General features: G+C 48.5%; 2 protein-coding genes and 1 non-coding gene across 3 annotated transcripts; all 3 read right to left on the reverse strand.

Annotated features, from left to right (window-relative positions):
• Positions 1-593: 593 nt before the first annotated feature.
• On the reverse strand, positions 594-1,567 carry MT2A (metallothionein 2A). The gene is made up of 3 exons (XM_025852419.2): positions 1,413-1,567; positions 1,027-1,092; positions 594-835 (listed from the first exon to the last, which is right to left on the reverse strand). Exons 1-3 carry the CDS (start codon positions 1,438-1,440, stop codon positions 744-746), a joined length of 186 nt encoding a protein of 61 aa, XP_025708204.1. The 5' UTR covers positions 1,441-1,567; the 3' UTR covers positions 594-743.
• A 9,462-nt stretch (positions 1,568-11,029) lies between these two features.
• LOC112809112 (U2 spliceosomal RNA) lies at positions 11,030-11,215 on the reverse strand. The gene has a single exon (XR_003204510.1). It is a non-coding gene; the product is annotated as a U2 spliceosomal RNA (small nuclear RNA).
• A 6,893-nt stretch (positions 11,216-18,108) lies between these two features.
• MT3 (metallothionein 3) lies at positions 18,109-19,691 on the reverse strand. The gene is made up of 3 exons (XM_025852428.2): positions 19,496-19,691; positions 19,181-19,246; positions 18,109-18,348 (listed from the first exon to the last, which is right to left on the reverse strand). The coding sequence occupies exons 1-3, from the start codon at positions 19,524-19,526 to the stop codon at positions 18,239-18,241; spliced, it is 207 nt and encodes a 68-aa protein (XP_025708213.1). The 5' UTR covers positions 19,527-19,691; the 3' UTR covers positions 18,109-18,238.
• Between the last annotated feature and the right edge of the window lie 3,258 nt (positions 19,692-22,949).

The following is a 22,949-nucleotide window of genomic DNA, read 5'->3' on the forward strand; positions in this document are numbered from 1 at the left end:
TTGTTTTTCAGGCATTCATTGAAATTATGTGTGCTCAATCTAAAAACATGGGCTTTATATTGTTCTATGGCATTTTCATGAAATATATTTTACGAAGGTTTAGTTTGGGATGGATAGAAATAAAAATCGTCTTTACCACAGGTTTTTAGAAGGCCCAGGTAGGATTTGAAGGTGACTACCTCCTGTAGTCATTTTCAAGCCTAGAATCCATGAGGTACTGAGGTTGGGCAGAGAAACCTTGGAGCATAATTAAAGTCTGGATCGACAGGGCACCTTCCTGGCTCATTCTGTAGAGCATGTGACTCTTGACCTCTGGGTCATGAGTTCAGGCCCCACAGTGGGAATAGACATTTAAAAAGTAAAATTGCCATGAGAACAGAGGGCCCCGGGGCCTTTATATCCTCTGGCATAATATCCTTCCATTTTACAGAAGGTGAAGCTCTGTGAAGTCACCTGGCTTGCCTTAAGGCACTCAGTTTCTAGGGAATTAACATTTCTATTTAGAAAACAGGTTCTGCAATTCCCGTCGAATTCCCCACCCTAGTCCCGGTGGGCACGCAAAGGAAAACAGAGCGAGAATCAAAGTCGACAACTTTTATAATTCACATATTTTATAGGAAAAAGAAAAAAGAAACAAGGAATGTAGCGAATGGGTCAGGGTTGTACCCAAAACAAAAAGCACCAAAAAAACACTGCAGTGTGTACACGTGGCTGTATTTACATCGGGCGCAGGCTCCCCCACATCAGGCACAGCAACTGCACTTGTCCGATGCGCCTTTGCAGATGCAGCCCTGGGCACACTTGGCACAGCCCGCGGGACAGCAGGAGCAGCAGCCTGGGGCAGGGAAGGGGAAGGCAGCGATGAGCGCTGGGCACACGGAGGATTCAGGTCGTCCGGGACAGGGCGCGCTGTGGAGGCAGCACCTTCCCTCCCCCAGCTGAAGGAGCTTCAGCTGTCCAGTTCAAACTCCCCCGGGGTAGAGAGTAGGGGTGGGTAGGGGATGTAGGACCAAAGATTTCACTCACTCTTCTTGCAGGAGGTGCATCTGCACTCTTTGCATTTGCAGGAGCCGGCGCACGTGCAGGAGCCACCTGCAAGGAGTAAAGGCAAGCGATGATTACTGTCCCTGGACTCGAACGCGGGAATACATGCGGGCTGCCCGGGTTCCAGTCTCAGTTCCCACAACCAACCCCTGGGAACCGGGACCCAGCCATGAAGTCCGACCCCTTATCGGTATAAGGGGGTGGGGTGGGGATGGGTGCCTCGATTAACCTAGAGAGAGGTGCACCAAAAAGCTTTGGGAAAGGGCAGTTAGCACCCCCGAAGCTAAGTGGCCAGGAAGAGAAAAAGGCGTCAGAGATTGCTTCTCTAGCTCTGAACCGACGCGCAGCCCCCGCCCGGATCTCTTTACCCGCCGCGCAGGAGCAGTTGGGATCCATAGCGAGAAGAAGCGGTGGCTGGAGTCCGGGGACAGCGGCAGAGGAAGGAGCTGGCACTTCGGAGAGGCGTGGTACAGGGCGGCGCGGCGGGCCGCCTTTATAGCGGGAAGGAGCCGGGGCGAGTGCAAAAGCCCGCCCCGCCGGCGCTGCCTGCACACGTCCCGCGCTGCATCACCCGCGGCCGCGCGGCGCACGGGGCTGTGCACACGGCCGTTCGACCCGGTTCCCAGAAGCCGCCTCCGTGAGCCCCGGGCCACCCCGCACGAGGGAGGGCCGGGTGCAGAGCCGGGACACCACGTGCCTGGTGGCTGGGCCGTGTGCCCAGCACGCTGTCCCCCCACGCCCCACGCCCTCCTGGTCTGTTCTTGAACTCGTTTGCCTGGGAACGCGGACAGGGATGGGGGTGGGGAGGGGGGGGGAAATAAGCTGGGAGGGGGTGGGGAACGGGTCTTAGGGACTCTGCTTGGACAAAAAAATCGGTTGGAAGTGCAGACAGATTACAAAAACCTCTTTGTACCTGTCAAGGCTTAATAATTTTAACAGCATAGTAAGCCCATGGGGTGGATGGTTATGGATAACATATCTATCCAGTGTATATGGAGTGCTTTATTGTGTGATTGTGTGTGATTGTGTGTTATCTGCCGGCTCTCATTTAATCCTGTAATAACCGTGAAAAAGAAAATCACAGGCCCAAAATGGTGTCACTTAGACCAAGTCACCAAAGTGGGCTTAATACCTAACCTAACTGCAGTTTCAACCTCCCCCAGAAATGTAAGTCTTAGGGGTCAATCAGGAATTTTCTGATCAGCACCCAGGAGGCAATCTGTCACCAGGGTCCTATTTCCCAAAGGAAGATGAAGTGATCCACCTAATAAGACCCCTGCCCTTCCACCTAAGGGAAGGTGACCTTGCCTACAACAATCCTTTCTTTTTCCCTTGCTCCTAACTTCTTGCCCCACTCTCTTTCCTATAAAAACCTTCCACTTTGTACAACTCCTTAGAGCTCCCCTCCACTTGCAGATGGTACGCTGCCTGATTCATGAATCATGCAGTAAAGCCAATTAGATCTTCAAATTTACTAAGTTTTGTTTTTATTTTATTAAAATATTTTACTTATTTGACAGAGAGCAGGAGAGTGAGAGAAAGCACAAGCAGGGGGAGCAGCAGAGGGAGAGGGAGAAGCAGGCTCCCCACCGAGCAGGGAGCAGGGAGCCTGATGCGGGGCTCGATCCAAGGACCCTGGGACCAGGACCTGAGCCAAAGGCAGATGCTTAACTGACTGAGCCACCCAGACGCCCCTGAATTTTGTTTTTAAACACAACCTTGTGAGGTAAGGACTATCCCTTAGTCTTATTTTATTTTATTTTATTTTATTTTATTATTTTTTATTTTTATTTTTTTTAGCATGTAGTGCTTCTTTTTTTTTTAATTTTATTTATTTATTCATGAGAGACAGAGACAGAGAGAGAGAGAGGGAGGCAGAGGGAGAAGCAGGCTCCCAAGGAGCAGGGAGCCCGATGCGGGATTCGATCCCAGGACCCTGGGATCATGACCTGAGCCGAAGGCAGACGCCCAACCATCTGAGCCACCCAGGCGCCCTTATTTTATTTTATTTTTAAAGATTTTATTTATTGGGCGCCTGGGTGGCTCAGTTGGTTAAGCGACTGCCTTCGGCTCAGGTCATGATCCTGGAGTCCTGGGATGGAGTCCCACATCGGGCTCCCTGCTCGGCGGGGAGTCTGCTTCTCCCTCTGACTCTCCTCCCTCTCATGCTCTCTGGCTCTCATTCTCTCTCTCTCAAATAAATAAATAGAATCTTTAAAAAAAATATTTTATTTATTTATTTATTTGAGAGAGAGAGCACATGAGGGGGGGTTAGGTCAGAGGGCAAAGCAGACTCCCTGCCGAGCAGAGAGCCCGATGCGGGACTTGATCCAGGGACTCCAGAATGATCACGACCTGAGCTGAAGGCAGTCGCTTAACCAACTGAGCCACCCAGGCACCCTCCCTTACTCTTATTTTAAAGAGGAGAAAATGGCGGCCCAGAGAGGTTAAGTAACTTGCCCAACGTCACAGAGCTAGTGCATAGCAGAGCCTGGTGATTCAAATCAAAGCGTCCAGCAGATGCTAAGGATAGATCATCTAAGGGTAGACATCACCAACAGGGGAGAGTAAGGATCAAGAAACTAAGAGCCTGGTGCTCAGGAAACTCAGAGTCATGGGGGCAGCCCCATGGGTGCATAGGGAAAAGTGACACCAGGGTCCTAGCTAGGATGGAGGCTACCCTCAGGGACGGGGGAACAGAGAGGGGGAAAGTCAGTCCAGCCTGGGAGGAGGTGGGCCAGTGAGGTAAGGAGGGTGAGTGAGATTCAGGGAGTTGTATTCCAGCCTGCAGTTGGAAAGTTGGCATTGCCCTGGAACATTTGGAAGGGAAAAGCCCACAAGAACTTTCTTCCCCCGTGTAGCGGAGGGGAAGAGTGGAGGTAGCATCCAGTTTCCTCTCTGAGGCGGCACACCCTACTTCCCTGCTCGTGTGGGTCTGGCCGCTGGGTAATGGATCTTAGATCATCATCCTTGGAATGCCCAGAGTGTGTCATCAGAGGAATCAGCAAACTTTGGTTGCTGGAAGTTTCCAGGAAGCTTAGGGAATGCCAGTTGCTGCAGCCGGGACTTAAGTGAGGAGGCGGGCAAGGACAGGCTGTTCTCGTAGCATTTATTGTAAGGTCCTGTGGAAAGTCTTCATAGCTCGGCTCAAACGTCACTTCCTCGGGAGCCCGTCCTGAACCCCGTGCTCGGTCAGGATGTCCATGGAACCTACTGGTAAACATCCTGTCCTTCTTCCTGGCACTTTCCATGTCTGTAATATGTGGGAACATGTGTGATTCTTGGATTGATATCTGTGTCCCTCCCCATTCCAGCGCGCTGCTGAAAACAAGAACAGTCATTGCCCCAGAAATGTGGCTCCGCCCCGGGGCACAGGGCCAAGTCTGCAGTAGGTACTAATAAATATTTGTCAGATGAATTAATGGAGGTTATCCCCTTAATGTCCCCTCCTTCCCCAGCCCCCACCTTACATTAGGGCCGATTACAAAACGAAAGTAAACTTTTTTCCCAATGCCCTGGGACCTGTGTGCTCACTCCAGTGAGAACACCAAGCAGGGCAGGAGAGTTCTGCCATCAGAAGGACTAAATTCTAATGGTCACTGCCACTCACTCGCTGAGTGACCTGGGCGCAGTTGCGTGCCAGGGCCCCTCCAAGCCTCCGTTTACCCATCCTGTCAAATGACCCAATTGTACTAGAACTCGAGGGTCACCTGCAAACTTTCTCTGATTTTAGAGCCAAGGTCTCGGAAGTCTCCCTGTGTCCAGCAGCCTTGTGGACTAGTGCACTCAGGGTCTCCTCCTGGAGCAGCGGGCAGATTTTGTTGTTGTTGTTGTTGTTGTTGTTATTTACGTTGATTGAAGGCAGCAAGCAAATTTTACTGCCAACATGGATGACACACTCTGGGCATTCCAAAGATGATGATCTAAGATCCATTACCCAGCGGCCAGACCCACACGAGCAGGGAGGAAACTGGATGCTACCTCCATTCTTCCCCTCCGCTACACGGGGGAAGAAAGTTCTTGTGGGCTTTTCCCTTCCAAATGTTCCAGGGCAATGCCAACTTTCCAACTGCAGGCCGGAATACAACTCCCTGAATCTCACTCACCCTCCTTACCTCACTGGCCCACCTCCTCCCAGGCTGGACTGACTTTCCCCCTCTCTGCTCCCCCGTCCCTGAAGGCAACCTCCATCCTAGCTAGGACCCTGGTGTCACTTTTCCCTATGCGCCCATGGGGCTGCCCCCATGGGTCTCAGTTTCCTGAGCACCAGGTTCTTATATGCATATATTGCACATTATATGCAAAAGTCCTGGTTTCCAATCAGGGGGTCACTGGTCCACTTGGGAGAAACAATCCAACTCTATGAAGAGACAATAGGGCTTGTTTTTGCCCCAGAAGTCTTGAATCTAGCCTTGGGTCTGGGCCATCCATGTTGGCAGTAAAATTTGCTTGCTGCCTTCAATCATTGTGACTCAGTAAGGGGAGGGATGACCAATCAGCAAAGGGGACCTGGCCCTAGTCTTGCTCATTGACATGCCCCTGAAAACCTCACTGTGCTTGGGATGGAGCTGGAGAGGAAGGACCTTCCAATGTCTGCATCCCTAGCATGGTAGAGAGTGAGGGAGATGAAGCCAAGAAGCATTAGATGGGGAAAAATACCACACTGCTAATCTGATGGGAATCACTGGTGTGAGGCAATGATGTGGCCCTGGCTTGCATTAATAGAAGTATGTTATCTAGAATGAAGGAGGTGAATTTTCACTCTCCTATTAATTTTCACTCTGCTGCCCAACCATCCATTCATCCTTCGCCTATGGTAGTACCCATAGTTCTCCTTTGTAGAATCTCTCCTCCCTACTCTTGGTTCATATGCTTTGTATGGTAGAGACCTCATCTCTGGGATTCCAGGCCATTTTGCCTTTCTGGCCATAGGGATTGGCTCTCATGGGTTCACCCAGCCACAAACCAAAGAGAATCACTGAAATTTTTACTGGGAATGCTGGGAAAATGAAGTTACTCTTTCCATCTACACTTGAACCTGAGAGGAGGTGAAGCTGAGTTTCTAAAGCCTTTTGTCTCTAGGAGAAGAGCCTGAAAATAAAACCATGACAAAGGAAATGGAGACTGACCTCACTGGAGCACCTGGACCCAGCCATCCCTGAAGCCGTTGTGAGTGAATCATTTCCTTTTTAGTGAAATCATTCTGGATGAAGTCCCAACTGGCACTGTGGGCCAGACCATCCTGAGGTTTGTCTTCATGTCGGGCTTCAAATGTCCAGGAGACGGTTGATCACAATGGTCCTAAGACTCAAAACCCCATCTCGTAAACAACAGTAGAGAGGGGTGGACAGGTTCATTCTGGAAGAAAAGTTACCTTCGAATATTTGCACAGTGGATGCTCTGATTGTCTATAACTGTGTGACAAACGACCTGAAACTTAGTAGCTTAAACAGCCACCATTTTATTGTCTCTGGTTTTGGGGGTCAGGAATTCCAACAGAGTTCGTTTGGGTCATTCTTTTGTTCTGTGCATCGACTGAGGTCACTTGGTGGCATTCAGTTGGTGAATGGGCTGGACTGGAAGATCTAAGACAGCTTCACTCACATATCTTGTGCCCTGGCAGGGATGGCTGGAGGGCTGAGCTCAGCTGGAGCTGGTGACCAGAGCTCCCACATGTGGCCTCTTCCGCATGGCAGCCTCTGGGCAGTGAGGCTCCTTCCATTCAGCTCAGGGCTCCAAAGGCGCAAGGACCGAGAGTCAGGCATGGTAGCTGCGAGTCTCTCAAACCCTGGGCCCTGAAACTAGCACAGGTCAGTTTTACCATGTTGTGTTGGTCAAGCGGTCCCAGATCCTGCTGCCCAGATTCAAGGGGAAACAATGAAGGCCCTTTGTCTTGATGGGAGGAGTCAGTGACTTTGCAGGCATCTCTGTCCGAGTAGTTTTGAGGAATAACATATATACTATATATTACTATATATAGTATATATATTATTAATATCAATAGTATTACTATAAATACAATATTAGTATATTATTAATATTAATGGTATGTTATATATATATATATATACATTTGCTATATATACTTTTTTTTTTGAGAGTGAGCACACGAGCAGGGAGTGGAGAGAAAGGCAGAAGGAGAGGGAGACAGAGTCTTAAGCAGGCTCCATACTCAGCATGGAACCCGACTTGGGGCTATCTCACGACCCTGAGATCATGATCTGAGCCAAAATCAAGAGTCAGATGCTTAACCCACTGAGCCACCCAGGAGCCCCATGGGGAATATCGAGCACCTGCTATGTACCAGGCCTGGTGCTAAGGACATCCTGAATTTATCTCACTTAGCTCAACGAGGCAGATACTGCTTTTTATAGACGAGACCCTGGAGGTTCATGGCCTGCTCAGGGGCAGAGATGTAAATGGCAACACTGGGATTTGAACCCAGGACTTTCTGACTCCACACTTAGTGTTTATGCCATGCCGAAAAGAAATTAGGCTTGTCCTCTGTGGTCCCAAGGGCAGAACCTGGCCAAGGATGGGGCTGCAGGGATAAAGGTTCTGCTCCAGATGGGAAAGGCCTTTCTTGCAATTTGAGCTGGCCATGACCGAATGGGACCCACTTGGAAGATAGTTTCCTGTCACCATAGCAATAGAAACAGAGGCTGGTGATTCCAGCATCAGATAGGGGGGTGGAGAGAGGTTAGGTCCCTTCTTCTTGGGGAGCCTAGGATTCCACGGTTCCTGTCCCAGGAATCATCTGTGTGATCTTTTTTTTTTTTTTAAGATTTTATTTCTTTATGTGAGAGAGAGAGAATGAGAGAGAAAGCACATGAGGGGGGGAGGGTCAGAGGGAGAAGCAGACTCCCCGCCGAGCAGGGAGCCCGACGCGGGACTCGATCCCGGGACTCCAGGATCATGACCTGAGCCGAAGGCAGTCGCTTAACCAACTGAGCCACCCAGGTGCCCTCATCTGTGTGATCTTAATCTTCCTTTTCTTTCTACTGACACTGCCTTCATTTTGGAGGTGTCTTAGTCATCTAATGCTGCATAACAAATATAGCAGCTAAGACAACACACAAATATTACATCATAGTTTCTGTGGATCAGAAAGGCAGGCAAGGCTTAGCTAGCCCTCGGGCTCAGGTTCCCTCACGGTCTGCAAGCAGGGCGTCAGCCAGGGCCACAGTCATCCCCAGAGTGAGCTGGGACCGGATCAGCTTCCAAGCTCCCTCATGGGGTTGTTGGCAAGATTTGGGTCCTTGGGGGCTACTGTGCTGAGGTCTTGATTCCTCATAAGCCGTTAGCTAGAGGTCTCCCTTGGCTCCTGGCCACACGGGCCTCTCCCTAGAGCATCCCACAACAGGACAGCGAGCAAGCAAGAGTGCCAACTGCAAAGTGTGATCAGACGGAAGTCATGGTCATTTTAACACAGAGCGACAACCTGTTGCTTTTGTAGTGTTGTATTTGTGAGAAGAAGTTACTAGGTCCAGACCACACTCAAGGGGAGGGATGCACAGGGGCATGAGGAGTGGAGTATGGCATCATGGCGTCACAGCATGACAGAGTAATGGAATATAGCCTCATGGCATGATGGAGGCCATCTTAAAAGTCTGGCTACCCCGGGCGAAGATGGTGGGGTGCTTTCTGCCTTCAGGCCCTTTGCACAGGCTGCTTTCTTTGCCTAAAATGCTCTCTCCACCCCTGTCCTTTTCGTTTTGTTGGGTCTCAGCTTAGAGGTCACTTCCTCAGAAAAACCTTCCCGGAACCCAAAATACCGGCATGTCTCTGTTATCTGCAAATGCATGTCTTGTCTGTGGCACTTACTACAGTGACAGGTACGAGTGATAAAGCAGCTAATATTTACGTCCTCCAGATCCTGTGCCAGGTGCTCAGTGCTGTACATGTGCAAGCTCACTTGATTCTTCTGACAGCTCCCCGAGATAGGGACTGTTGGTCACCCACATTTTACAGAGGGAGAGACTGCTGCTCGGAGAGGCTAAGTAACATTGCTGAAAGCCATTCGCTAGCAAAGGGCCCGACCAGGCCGTCTTCCCCCAGAGCCTGTGCGCTTGGGCCCTCTGCCACACAGCCTCTCCCAGCAGCTAGTGCACTGTGTGATTTTTTTTTTTTTTTTTTAATCTTTGACTCCCCACTAGGCTGTGAGCTGTCTCTGCTGTGCTCACACTGTCCTAGCTCTGGCACCTGGCACAGTGCCCGGCTCAGGGTGGGTGCTTAATAATGCAGAGGGATGGAGAAAATGGAGTCCTGCCAGAAGCCAGGAAGGGCGAGACCTGCCTTGTGGAGAGTCAGCTTTGAAAGCCCGCATTCAAGGAGCAGCTAAACACCCTCTGGCATCACTCCCTTCTTACTAATCTGGCCTCAACTTCCCTTTTCTGTCCCCAAGCACTTACACCCTAGGATCAGGGCATCTCACACCCTCCTCCAAACACATGTGACACTGCACACTCCATGTTTTTGCTCCCTCCTTCCGTCCCCAAAAACCTCTTTCAGATGCCTCCTCCTCTAAGGAGTCTTCCCTGATCTCCCAACTTGGTGGAGTCTCTCCCTTCTTAAAGCCACCAGGGCTTTGGCCTGTACTTCCTCACCCTCCCTGGGCCTCAGCCTCCTGAACTCTAAAATGAGGAGAGCCCGGGTGCCATGGTCTGTTAAATTTCTTCCAGCTTCTAAAGCATCCAGGATTAAGGAGGGCAGGTGATGCAATGAGCACTGGGTGTTATATAAGACTGATGAATCACTGGTCTCTACCTCTGAAACTAATAACACATTATATGTTAGTTAGTTGAATTTAAATTAAAAAAAGAATAAAGCATACAGGATTCCACTCCGGAGTCTTACGATGGCTTTACCCTCCCCACCAGTCTGTGAGTTCCTTGAAGGGCCGAGACTATTTCCTTTATCTCTCCTCAGTGTCCACCACAGAGCATAGTGATTTTTAGGCATTCATAAATATTTTTTTGTGAGGAAATGGTTGGGGGGGGCAGGTTGAGATGGCAGCTCAGTGGAGATGTATATCTCCTGTGTCTGCTCAAAATCCCATGGAAAGAGGGAAAAGATCATTTATTAAAAGGCTGAATGATGGAAAACTCTAAAGAATGCCACCAGAAGGCATCATGCTCCTTGATTTCAAACTGTATTACAAAGCTGTAGTAATCAAAACAGTATGCTATTGGCATAAAAACAGTCAAATAGACAAATGGAACAGAACAGAAAGCCCAGAAATAATCCCACACATATATGGTCAATTAATTTACAACAAAGGACCCAAGAATATACAATGGAGAAAGGACAGTCTCTCCAATAAATGGTGTTGGGAAAACTGGACAGCCACATGCAAAAGAATGAAACTGGACCACTATCTCACACCATATATAAAAAATAACTCAAACTGGATTAAAGATTTGAATGTAAGATCTGAAACCATAAGACTCCTAGAAGAAACATGGGCAGAAAACTCCCTGACGTCAGTCTTGGTGATGATTTTTTTTTTTATTTGATACCAAAAGCAAAGGGAACAAAAGCAAAAATAAACAAATGGGACTCCATTAAACTAAAAAGCTTCTGCACAGCAAAGGAAACCATCAACAAAGTGAAAAGGCAACCTATTAAATGGGAAAAAATGTCTGCAAATCATTTATCTGAGAAGGGGTTAATATTCAAAGTATAAAAAGAACTCGTATAACCCAATAGCTGAGAACTAAACAATCTGATTAAAGAATGGGCAGAGGACACATTTCTCCCAAGAAGACATACAGATGGCCAACAGATACATGAAAAAATGCTCAGCATCTCTAATCATTAGGGAAATGCAAATCAAAACCGCAATGAGGTATCACCTTACACCTGTTAGAATGGCTATTAACAAAAAGAAAAGAAATAACAAGAGTTGGTGAGGATGTGGAGAAAGGGGAACCCTCTAACACTGTTGGTGGGAATGCAAACTGGTGCAGCCACTCTGGAAAACAGTATGGAATTTCCTCAAAAAATAAAAAATAAACGACCCTATAATCCAGCAATTCCACTTCTGGGTATTTATCAGAGGGAAATGAAAACACTAAATGGAAAACATATATGCACCTTCGTGTTCATTGCATTATTAAACTGATAAGAACAGATACTACACTTGATCTTAGCCAAAAGGCCGAGAAGCGATGTGTTCATTGCATTATTTACAATAGCCAAACACTGGAAACAACCCAAATGTCCATTGATGGATGAATGGATAAACAAATCCATTCACATACGATGGAAAAGTGATTCAGCCTTCAAAAGGAATGAAATTCTGACAAATGCTACAACATGAATGAACTTTAAAGACATTACGCTCAATGAAATAAGACACGGAAGGACAAATATTGTATGAAGCCACTTACACGAGACACCAAGAGTAGTCAAATTCATAGAGAAAGTAGAATGGTGGTTTCCAGGAGCTAGAGAGAGACAAGAATGGGGAGTTATTGTTTCATGGGGATAGAGTTTAGTTTGGGAAGATGGAAAAGTTCTGGAGATGGACGGTGGTGATGGTTGTACAACCATGAATATATCCAAGGTTACTAAACTATATACTTGAAAATTGCTAAAATGGTAAATTTTATGTTATGTATATTTTACCATAGTAAAACATTTTATAATGAACAAAATATCTGAATAGACATGCCAGCAAAGAAGATACATGAATGGCTATTAAGCACATGAAAGGATACTCAACATCATTAATATCGGAGAAATGCAAATCGAAACCATAATGCAATACCACTTTACACTTACTAGGAATGGCTAGGGTAAAAAATTCAGGCATCTAAGAGGGCTGGCGAGGATGTGGAAAACACACAACCCCTATGTACTGCTAGTGGAAGTGTAAAATGGTACAGCCACTTTGGAAAGCAATTTGGCAATTTCTCCAAAAAGTAAACACAGAGCTACCGTAAGACCCAGCTCTTCCACTCCTAAATATCTAACCAAGAGAAATAAAAACATATGTCCACACAAAGACTCATGCACCAACGTTCATAGCCATTTATGAACACAGCTATTATTTGAAAGAGCCAAAAAGTGCAAACAATTCAAACGTCCATCAACTGGTGAATGGATAAATATAATGTGATATATCCATACACTGAAACACCTATTCAGCAATAACAAACAAACAAACGAATGAATGACTAAGACATGCAACTACGTGTCATGAATCTCAGACACTACGCTAAGTGAAGGATGCAAAAGACTATGTAGGATTCCATTTATATGAAATGTCTAGAAAAGGCAAACTGATAGAGACGGAAAGCAGGTCATTCACTGGTGGCCTAGGGCTGGTGGTGGGAGCAAGAATAAACTGCAAATGGGCACAGCAGAGCTTCTGGATGACGATAATATTTTAAAACTGTATTGTGGTGATGGTGGCACAACTCTAAAAACTTGTTAATATAATTGAATTGTACACTTACAATCAGTGAATTTTATATCATGTAAACTATATCTTAAAAAGGGGTTAAAAAACAAGAAAAGAGAATTCCACCAGAAGCCTGAAACCTTTGAGAACTTCCTGAAAAACAAAAAAGCGGATAGAAAACAAAGGATCAGTGGCCAACATATACAAAGAGCTTCTACAAATCAATAAGAATACTACAAACAAATGAATAGAAAATAGGACAAAGGACATGAATCAGTAGTTCACAGAAAATGACAACCAAGGGCCAATAAATCATCGGAAAGGGGCTTAGCCTTACTGTTAAAAGGAAAGGTGTAATTTAAAATCTAAGATGTCATTTTCACCCATCAGGTTGACATAAAAAATTCAAGGTTAATATGCAGGGTTGATGAGGAAATGGAGCATTGAACACTCTCAGACATTGCTGGTGGAATGCAAGTTGGAACAGTCCCAGTGAAGGACTTTTGGCAAGATCTATAAAAAGGGCTGTTTCTTGTACTCCAGCAATTTGATGTATCAGCTCACAACTCAGAGAAACTCACTGACCCATGTGTACGAGAAGAAGCCGCAGTCTGCATGTTGGAAAAAGTGGAATCCACCATTAGTTTGTAAGAAAATTTTGAAATGAACTGTGATATAATCATTCCGTGATATACTCTATAGCAGTTATTAGCTATCTATGTCCTAACAGAAATATCTCCAAGGCACATGGTTGAGTGGAAAAAAAAAAAAAAAAGTAAGTTGTGGTATTCACTTGCATACGTAAAAATTAACCAAACAGAAGTGAATGCAGGCTCTTTCTAAAAGATTAATATGAATAAAGCTAAAGATCTCCTTTGATTGGAAAAATCCCACTCTTCATATATATATGAAGTTTTTTAAAAAAGATTTTATTTGTTTATTTGAGAGAGAGAGAGTGCATGCACCAGAGAGAGAGAGAGCGAGAGAGAGAGCGTGAGCATGAGCTGGGAGTGGGGGGCAGAGGAAGAGGGAGAGAGAAAGGCAGAGTCCTCACTGAGCAGGGAGCCCAACGGGTGGGGCTCTATCCCAGGATGCAGAGATCATGACCTGAGCTGAAGGCAGACGCTTAATCGACTGAACCACCCCGGTGCCCCTATATGTGAAGTTTTAATTTCCCTTTTTAATGTAATTAGTATTATACTATATGTACCATTTTACATGTTTGGTTTTGGGGTTTTTATTTGTTTGTTTTTACTTAATCATAGGTTGTGGTGGTCTTTCCATAGCAGTACCCAGAGCCCTACATCATCCTTTTTTTTAAAGATTTCATTATTTTATTTATTAGAGAGCACAAGCAGAGGGAATAGCAGGCAGAGGGAGAAGCAGACTCCCCACTGAGCAAGGAGCCTGATACAGGACTCAATCCCAGGACCGTGGGGTCATGACCTGAGCCAAAGGCAGACGCTTAACTGACTGAGCCACCCAATGTGTGCTTTACATCATCCTTTTTTTTTTAAGGTGTCTCTTTATTTTTTTTTAATTTTTTTATTGTTGTTAATCATCATATATTACATCATTAGTTTTTGATGTAGTGTTCCATGATTCATTGTTTGTGCATAACACCCAGTGCTTACATCATCCTTTTTATTAGGTGTTCATTATGGGGGCGCCTGGGTGGCTCAGTCGTTAAGCATCTGCCTTCGGCTCAGGTCATGATCCCAGGGTCCTGGGATTGAGCCCCCCCTCGGGCTCCCTGCTCAGCGGGAAGCCTGCTTCTCTCTCTCCCACTCCCCCTGCTTGTGTTCCTGCTCTCGCTGTGTCTCTCTGTCAAATGTTTTATGTAGTTATTTGATGGAGAAAGAAAGAGCACTAGCAGGGGGAGCGGCAGAGGGAGAGCGAGAAGCAGACTCCCCGCTGAGTAGGGAGCCCAAAGTGGGGCTCGATCCCAGGACCCCAGGATCATGACCTGAGCTGAAGGCAGACGCTTAACTAACTGGGCCACCCAGGCACCCCTATATCCTTGGAAAATTTTAAATCCTGCTGTTTATTTCTTATTGTTGGTCCCCCCCCCACACACACACACACTGTATTTGACCATGACATAACCATTTTTTTAAGTTTATTTATTTATTTATTTTAGTAATCTCTACACCCAACTTAGGGCTCGAACTCGCCACCCTGAGATCAAGAGTTGTGTGCTTTTCCAACTGAGCCAGCCAGGCTCCCTTCTTAAACATTTTTTTTTTTAAAAGATTTTATTTATTTATTTGAGAGACAGAGAGAATGAGAGAGAAAGCACATGAGATGGGGGGAGGGTCAGAGGGAGAAGCAGACTCCCTGCTCAGCAGGGAGCCCGATGTGGGACTCGATCCAGGGACTCCAGGATCATGACCTGAGCCGAAGGCAGTCGCTTAACCAACTGAGCCACCCAGGCGCCCTTAAACATTTTTTTTTTAAAAAGATTATTTATTTGATGGAGAGAGAGCTTGCACAAGCAAGGAAAGCAGTAGAGGGAGAAGGAAAAGCAGGCTCCCCGTTGAGCAGGGAGCCCAATGCGGGGCTCAATCCCGGGACCCTGGGGTCATGACCTGAGCTGAAGGCAGACGCTTAACTGACTGAGCCACCCAGGCATCTCTCCTCTAATATTTTTTCAAAAGGTTTTATTTATTTATTTGAGAGAGATGGCACCTGAGCCAGGGTGGGGGGCGGGTAACAGAGAGAGAGAGAGAGAGGAACAAGCAGACTCCACGTGCTGAGCCGGGCTCGTAGAGGGGCTCAATCCCACCACCCTGAAATCATGACCTGAGCCAAATCAAGAGTCAGATGCTTAACCGACTGAGCCACCCAGGTGCCCCCAGTTTTGTCTTTTTTGTGACTGGCTTACAACTTCACGTTGTAGCATATATCAAAACTTCTTTCCTTTCTTTTTTTTTTTTAAGATTTTATTTATCCCGCCGAGCAGGGAGCCCGATGTAGGACTCGATCCCGGGACTCCAGGATCATGACCTGAGCCGAAGGCAGTTGCTTAACCAACTGAGCCACCCAGGCGCCCAGAACTTCTTTCCTTTCAGTGAATGAATAATATTCCACTGTATGTATATACCACATTCTGTTTACCCATTCTTCTATCAGTGGATACCTACATTGCTTCCACCTTTTGGCTATTGTGAATAATGCTGCTATGAACATGGGTCTACAAATATCTCTTTGAGACCCTGCTTTCATTTCTTTTGGGTATTACCCAAAGGTGGAATTGCTGGGTTCTATGGTAATTCCATCTTTAATTTTTTGAAGAGCTGCCATTCTGTTTCCATAGTGGCTGCACCATTTTGCATTTCCACCACTGGAGCACAAGGATTCCAGTTTCTTCACATCCTTGCCAACACTTGTTACTTTGTTCTTTCATAGTAGTGATCTGCTATGGTCTGAATGTGTCTCCTGGGGCTTTGGGAGGTGCCTGGGTCATGAGGTGGAGCTCTCATGCATGAGATTAGTGCTCTTCTAAAAGAGACCCCACAGGGGGTGCCTGGGTGGCTCAGATGGTTAGGCATCTGCCTTCGGCTCAGGTCACGATCCCAGGGTCCTGGGATCGAGTCCCGCATCGGGCTCCCTGCTCCTTGGGAGCCTGCTTCTTCCTCTGCTTCTCTCTCTCTCTCTCCCTCTGTCTCTCAGGAATAAATAAATAAAATTTAAAAAAATATATTAAAAAAAAAATAAAAATAAAAGAGACCCCACAGGGCTCCCTAGTCCCTTCTGCCATGCTGTAGGAAGTCTTTGCCCCAGAAGAGGGCCTTCACTCTGATCTCCGGCTTCTCCACTCCAGACACGCGAGAAATAAATTTCTGTTGTTTGTATGCTCCTCAGTCTGTGATATTTCGTTATAGTAGCTCCGACCGACAAAAACATCATCGTAATGAGTGTGAGGTGATTCAGGTTTGTTCTGATGCGTTTTGTAACACAAGGCAAGCCAGAAGGACGAAAACAAGCATGGTTAGGTCTGAGGGTCTGATTTTAGTCAGTTAGCCTAGGTTCAAATCCTGACTCTACCATGTTCTAGCTACATGGAAGGTAGAAGCAATGACCCTGAGATCATGACCTGAGCCTGTTCTTTTTCTTCTTCTTGTCCTTTTTCTTTTTTCGTCCTATTATAACTTCATTGGTCCTGCTCTGTTCTGCCTATAAAAGTCTTTCATTTTGTGCTCCTTGGAACACCTTTCTCTATCTGCCAGACTGGAGACTGCCTGGTTTCGATCAATGTTTGCTCAAATAAACACATATGCCTCAGTTTATCTTTTAACACACCTCTATTGCCCCATCTGTAAAATGGGTATAATCATCATACCATTCTTTTAGAGTTTAAGGATTAAGTAAGGTAACGTACTTAAAAGGACTTAGCACAAGTCCTCAGATGTATCAATCTTTTCTTTTATGTCTTATTTAAAAGAATCATCTCCACCCCAGGAGGGTGGGGATGAGGGAATGGGGCCCTAGAGCAGCAGGGTGCTCAGCACCCCATTTGGATGAATCGGGCAAATAGGATGAAAATAGGGTGAAAAACATCCTATTTTTCCCTTCTGATTCTTTTATAGCTTTGATTTTGCTCCTAGGTATTTAAATCAATCGAAAATACTTTTTACACAATATGCAAAAGGATAGTCAAATGTTCCAATGCTTCTCACTGACTAGTGTATCCTTTTGCCACTAATCTGATCATCTCTTACTCCCAGCTACACAGGGTCTGTTTTTGGACCCTCCTCTCTGTCCAACGGATCTATTCCTGAGCTGACATCACTTCCTAGAGCTTTAGAACAAGAAATGCTAGTGGGTTAGAGCAAACCCTTTTTGCTGTTCCTTTTCAGAACTGGTTTGGTTTGTCTCAAACTCTATTTTTCTATACAGCCTATTAGGTCTTAAAAATAAATCCTGGTGGGCTTTTGAATGAGCTGTCCTGAAAAACTAACCTGGAGGAAAATCGATGTGTTTACAGCATTGTAACCTCTTGCTGGGAAACTCTTGTCTCCCAGAATTCTGTCTCTCCCTTCTCAGCCAGCCCAGGTAGATCTGAGTGTTCTCTTTCACCAAGGACTGGATCACAACCACAGTGGATAAAAGCTCTTATTACCCTACTTGCCCTTGAAGAAAAAGGGGCTGGAGACAAACTGCCAAAGGAGATGATTTGAAAGGAGCTGAACAATCTGTTTCGGGGAGACAGGCTATTCAGGGTGGTGACCCTGGAAACGCAGCTGACAGTTTGCCAAGACAGGCCCCTGGGCCTCCTGGACTCTCTCCTCTGATGGCTCTGACAACAGGCAGCTTTGCAGGAGCAACTAGAACATTACAGGAATCACAGGGCTTTGGGACTGTGATTTAACTTCCCCCCCAACCCCGCTGTACAGATGAAGAACATGAAGTTGACAGGTGGGAGCAAGAGACCAGCATATGGGTCTGGTCTCCCTGTCCCCCGATTTGAGCTTGACTTAGTAGGAGGCTCAAGTGCCATTTGAAGGTTGGGGGGGGGGGTGCCTAGAGCTCCCTCCCAACCCCAAGCAGAACAGTGGCCATGTCTCAGGATTTCACTTTTCAACGGGGCAGTTCCCTCAGATTAGACTCCCCCTACCCCCACATCCTTCCCCTTTAAGAAGAGACCAGTCCTTGGCTTAGACCATTCATGGGATTTATTGTCACTTGCCAGGGGCTGGCAGAGGAAGGGGACACAGCCACCACAGGAGAGGTGGCACTGGGCCACCCAGCTCTCTTCACACGCGGTTCACACAGAGGGGCGCATCCTCACTGGCGGCAGCTACACTTGTCAGCCTCGGCCTCTGCTCCCTCTCCACCTTTGCACACACAATCCTTGGCACATTTCTCACACTCTGCGGGGCAGCATGAGCAGCAGCCTGCAGATAAGATCAGGAGCCACCAGGCTGATGGCCTCTCCCTGCATCGGACTCCACCCAAAGGGAGGGGGACAAGGAGCGGTGCTAGGGGCCTAGTCGCTGCCCCCGTCCTAGTCTCACACCCGGTGTGACTCAGCATCTATGGTGTGCCAGCTGCATGCTGGGCTACCACGGGGGAGGAGTGTCCGGGAAGTAGCCCACAGCCCTTTCGGTGGATGCGGGGGAGTCCCGGGGATGGTGGAGGTAGTGCCGGACCGTAAGGAGGAAGCATCACAGGGCCAACGGCCTTGAAAAGGGACTTGAAGGATAAACTTGGAGGAGCCGAGATGATAGAAGTGTAGGGGTTCCAGGAGACCGGTGGGAGGATCTATGGTTAGTCTTATACACCAAGGAGGAAGGGAGCCTTCCTCCCACCTCCTACTCACCGAGCATATTACACTGCTCCTGGGGAGACTGGGGGAGGTCACATTGAGGGGATCCTCAAAGGCCTGAGAGGGACCAAGGGACCATAACTCCAGAGCTGGCCCCCAGCCTCGCCACCGGCTTCCCCAGGCACTGAGGTTTGGAGGTGAGGGTTTGGACCAGGGTTGGGGTTCTCCATCCCAGCTCCCCATGAGAAGCCAGGGATTTACAAAAACATCTTGCCCCAGGCCTACTGTTCCAATCACTGGGGGTGGGGCCTGGGCGACTGCATCTTATGGTCTCCCCAGGTGATTCTGTCCCAGTGTCAAAAGCAACGTAATAGGGGGCCTCGGGGTCTCTCCATCTTGCGTAGGGAGATGCTGACTTCAGGGAGCAGAGGGGGCAGGGGCGGGGGGGTCCCCACACTCACTCTTCTTGCAGGAGGTGCATGTGCACCCCTCGCACTTGCAGGAGCCGTCGCAGGTGCAGGAACCACCTAGAGGGGGGGGACGCCACAGGAAGGGTTAAATGTGCTAAAACTGGGGTGCGGCCAGGCCTAAAGGAGGAGATGGGGTGTCAAACCTCAGCGCCCTCTGGGATATAGCCACGTCCACCCTTCGACGAGGTTAAAAATGGCAAACAGGGAGGATCCCTTCCCCCAAATGTCCTTGAGCGGGTCCGTAGGGCGTGGGATTCTTTGCAAGTCAGGGGCGCGGTGTGCCGCGGGCTGGGGGCGGGGGCTCACCAGTAGGGCAAGGGCAGGTCTCAGGGTCCATGTCCAGAGGAGCTGCCGCTGGAGGAGGTGAACTGGCTTCTCCGGGCAACTGGACGCACTAGTGGCAGCAGGTGGCGAGGCTTTTATAGCCCCAGGCGGGGGCGCGCAAGCACAGCCCGCTCGCGCACGGCGCCCCCTCTCTCCATCTGGGCACTTGGGCCTCGGCGGAGGCGCGCATTGCGGCAGCGGACCCCCCTCCCCCGTCAACCCTCCCCGCCCGCTGCCGTGTGCACGGTGCGCGCGCGTGCTCCCCGACTCCCCTGCGGGGCCCCCTTCCCACTGCGTGCGCAGGGGCGACACTCCCCGCTCGTCCGTGTGCGCGCGGCCGTGAGCGCCAATGGGGACGATGGGGACGCGTCCTTCCGCGGCAGCGGTCCCCGGAGGAAAGTGCGCCCTTACCCCCTCAGAAAGCGGCGCTGCACGTTCCCCAGCCCTCCCCTGCCTCTCATCTCCTCTTATTCTAGCATTCTGGGGCGCCCGATTCATCCAAATGGGGTGGTGAGCACCCTGCTGCTGTAGGGCCCCATTCCCTCATCCCCCACGAAATGGGAAAAGAATCATAACACCAATGGAAGGGCCTTGCAAACTGGATTTGGGAGGGGCGGGGCTCTGGGAAGCCTGAAGGACAGGGCTGGGGTGACGGGGAGAGTCCTGCGGCGAACCGGGTGGTGGTGCTAAGTGGCTGCATCCCAGCAACTCTCCTTTTATCTTTTCCTTCCGTGGAGTCCCTTGTGCCTGTGGTAGGCTGAAGAAAAGGCCCCCAAAAGATATCCATGTCAAATCCCAGAACCTCTAACTATTACGTTATTTGGACTAATGGTCTTTGTAGATGCCATTCGATTCAGGATCTCGAGAGAGGATCATCCTGGATTGGGCCCTAAATCCAATGACAATTGTCCTTGTAAGACACAGAGAATAGACAGAAGAGGAGGAGGCCATGTGACCACAGGAGACTGAGATCGGAGTGATGTAGCCCGCGGCCACCAGAAGCTGGATCACTTCCTTCCTTTGAGCCTCACTGGCCTTGCTCAGCAAATGAACACACTTAATCCCCAGGAAACTGGGGAGCAAAGGGAAGCATTGGATAACCCGTCAAGGGCTATTGAAGTAGAAGAAAGAATTGCTAATGGTGGCATTTCAGACAGTCAGTCACCTGGTGACCCCCCGTGGAGAGGCCTCGCTTCACCTGCTGGTGGTGCAAGCACCTTTCACAGAGTTGCAGTGGGCTTCCTAGGGACCAGGCTTATCTAGAGACAGAGTTTTTTGGTTGTTTTTTTTTTTTAAGCTTTTATTTATTTGAAAGAGAGAGAGCTAGTGAGAGAGCACACGGGGGGAGGGGGCACAGGGAGAGGGGCAAGCAGACTCCCCAGTGAGCAGGGATCCCATGTGGAGCTCAGTCCTAAGATCAGGACCTGAACCACCTAGGTGTTCCTAGAGACAAGAGTTTTTAAAAAAAGAGAATAATAGGAAGGAAGGAAGGGAGGGAGGGAGAAAGAAAGGGAGAAATGAATTCCAGGATCCCTGCAATAAAACGTTGGAAAGGTGGAGGTGGGAGGGGAAATCCACTGCCTGCCCAAGAATGGACGTTCCCCCATAAGCCCTCGCAAAGTGTTCTTATCACCTGTCCAACCCTAGCTCCACTTCTTTCAAGGAGATGCCCCCTTAGGACCTGCATCCCTCCCTCTTTAGAGGTGATCCCTAGGCTGCCTCCCAAGGAAGGCAGGTCTGGTGAGCTTTCAGACTTTGGTTTTGCTGACTCTGGAGCAGAACCTGAGCACTGCTCCAAATATCCCCCATGCAGAGTGAGCCTCTGTTCTCAATCAGAGCTGGATCAGCACTTTCCAAATGTTGGTTGGAAACCCTCCCTCCCCCAGAAGATGAGCTAGGCCCAGGGGCCTCCAAATGGCTTCATCTGAGGGGTGGAGCTAGCTGGTTCCTCCAGGCTTTGCGGGTCCCCCCTGTGTTGGTCTGTGAGTCTAAGCATCAGTAGTGGTGAAAGAGGAGAAAAGCGGAAGACGACCAAGAGTCTCAGGAGACGCTATGGTGTGATCTATCGAGGTATTTAATGGGAAGTCCAGGTTGGTTCTCAACATTGGCTTCATGCGGTTTCAGATGACAGAGCTCACCAGCTCTAGCATTGCCGTTGATTTCCTGTTTGTTTTCATGTTGCCTAAGGCTACTCTGGCCCCAGGTCCGCATTGCCCGTAGCCCTCAAGGCTTCAGTATCTAGGACTTACCCTGCCAGTGAAATGTGCATGTCAACACACTCAGCCAGAGCTGTCCCCTCCTTCCCCCTCAGGCCTCTCAGACTTCCTCGGGATTGAGCCTCAGAGGAAGCCATTTGGAGCCCCTGGGTTAGCTCATCTTCTGAGATGACCTCAGAAAGAAGCAAGGAGTCCACCAAGTCCCACCCCTGGGTCGATCTTGATTCAGTGCTGCACTGGGATGTTGCATTGCCCTCAGAGGGTCTCCTAAATTACTATCCTGGAACCGAACAATTGACCGAGAGTTTAGGATCCTGGGCAAATAGTGGTGTGCTGAAGGAATTTGCAAATGTGCTTCTTTGCAAGTAAAGTCGTTTCTTGGAGAGATACGGCTTTATTAGTAGAAGAATGTTGAGTGAGCAACTGTATCCAGGGGCAGCTGAAGCAGCAGAAGGGGCCGGGGCTCACAGAGAAGGTAAAGAGGCAGAGTAAGAATGGGGAGGGAGCCTCAGCCTGCCGTGGAACAAGTTAGCTAGAAATTTAATCCTCTATCTCCATGGTTACCTCCTGTTTGTGGCAAATGATTCAGTTTCTCCTCTACAGTAGTGCTACAAGACCTCCTTTTAAAATAAATTTAAGTATAATAATAGACCAGATGATATGTGATTATGCCTAAAATCGAGTAGGTGGTTCTCGAAGGACAGCAATCAGGGAAATACTGCCCTACATGAGGCCAATCTCTTGAGCGCTCACGTCCAACGTGGCTTCGGGATCCTTCTCTCCTGCTCTCCTGCATCCTTCCCAGCCAGGCATTGGCACCTTTTGCGTGGGCTCTAAAGGCCACGGGAAGATTCTGTTCTTCTCTCTGATCACTCGTGGGATGGAAAGTGTTGGAGGAGAAGGCGGGGAAAGGCAGCCTCTGAGCTTGCAGGTTTTAGACATTGGCCAGGTTGACCCCAGCAACTGTGCCAATACCTTGGTTCCTGGGGTTTACTCCGAGCTCTAAGGACTGTAATGCAGAGTTTCCCCAAGGGGCTGCCCATCTCCTCTCAATGAGGGGCCCGGGGGGGGGGGAGTGGGAATCATTAAAGTCAGGGCCCAAGCTGAGCTGATTTGGGCATCGGTGGGTTGGAGTTCAAGGGCCATCCCTCGCGGAAGCTCTTGAGCGTGGTGGGGGCAGGAGCTCCATGGCTCTAGGGGGAGAAGGTTATGACGAGGGA

Source organism: Callorhinus ursinus, unplaced genomic scaffold (genome assembly GCF_003265705.2).
Source record: "Callorhinus ursinus isolate GAN/ISIS: 27379988/994484 unplaced genomic scaffold, GSC_fseal_2.0 scaffold56, whole genome shotgun sequence".
NCBI lineage: Eukaryota > Metazoa > Chordata > Mammalia > Carnivora > Otariidae > Callorhinus > Callorhinus ursinus.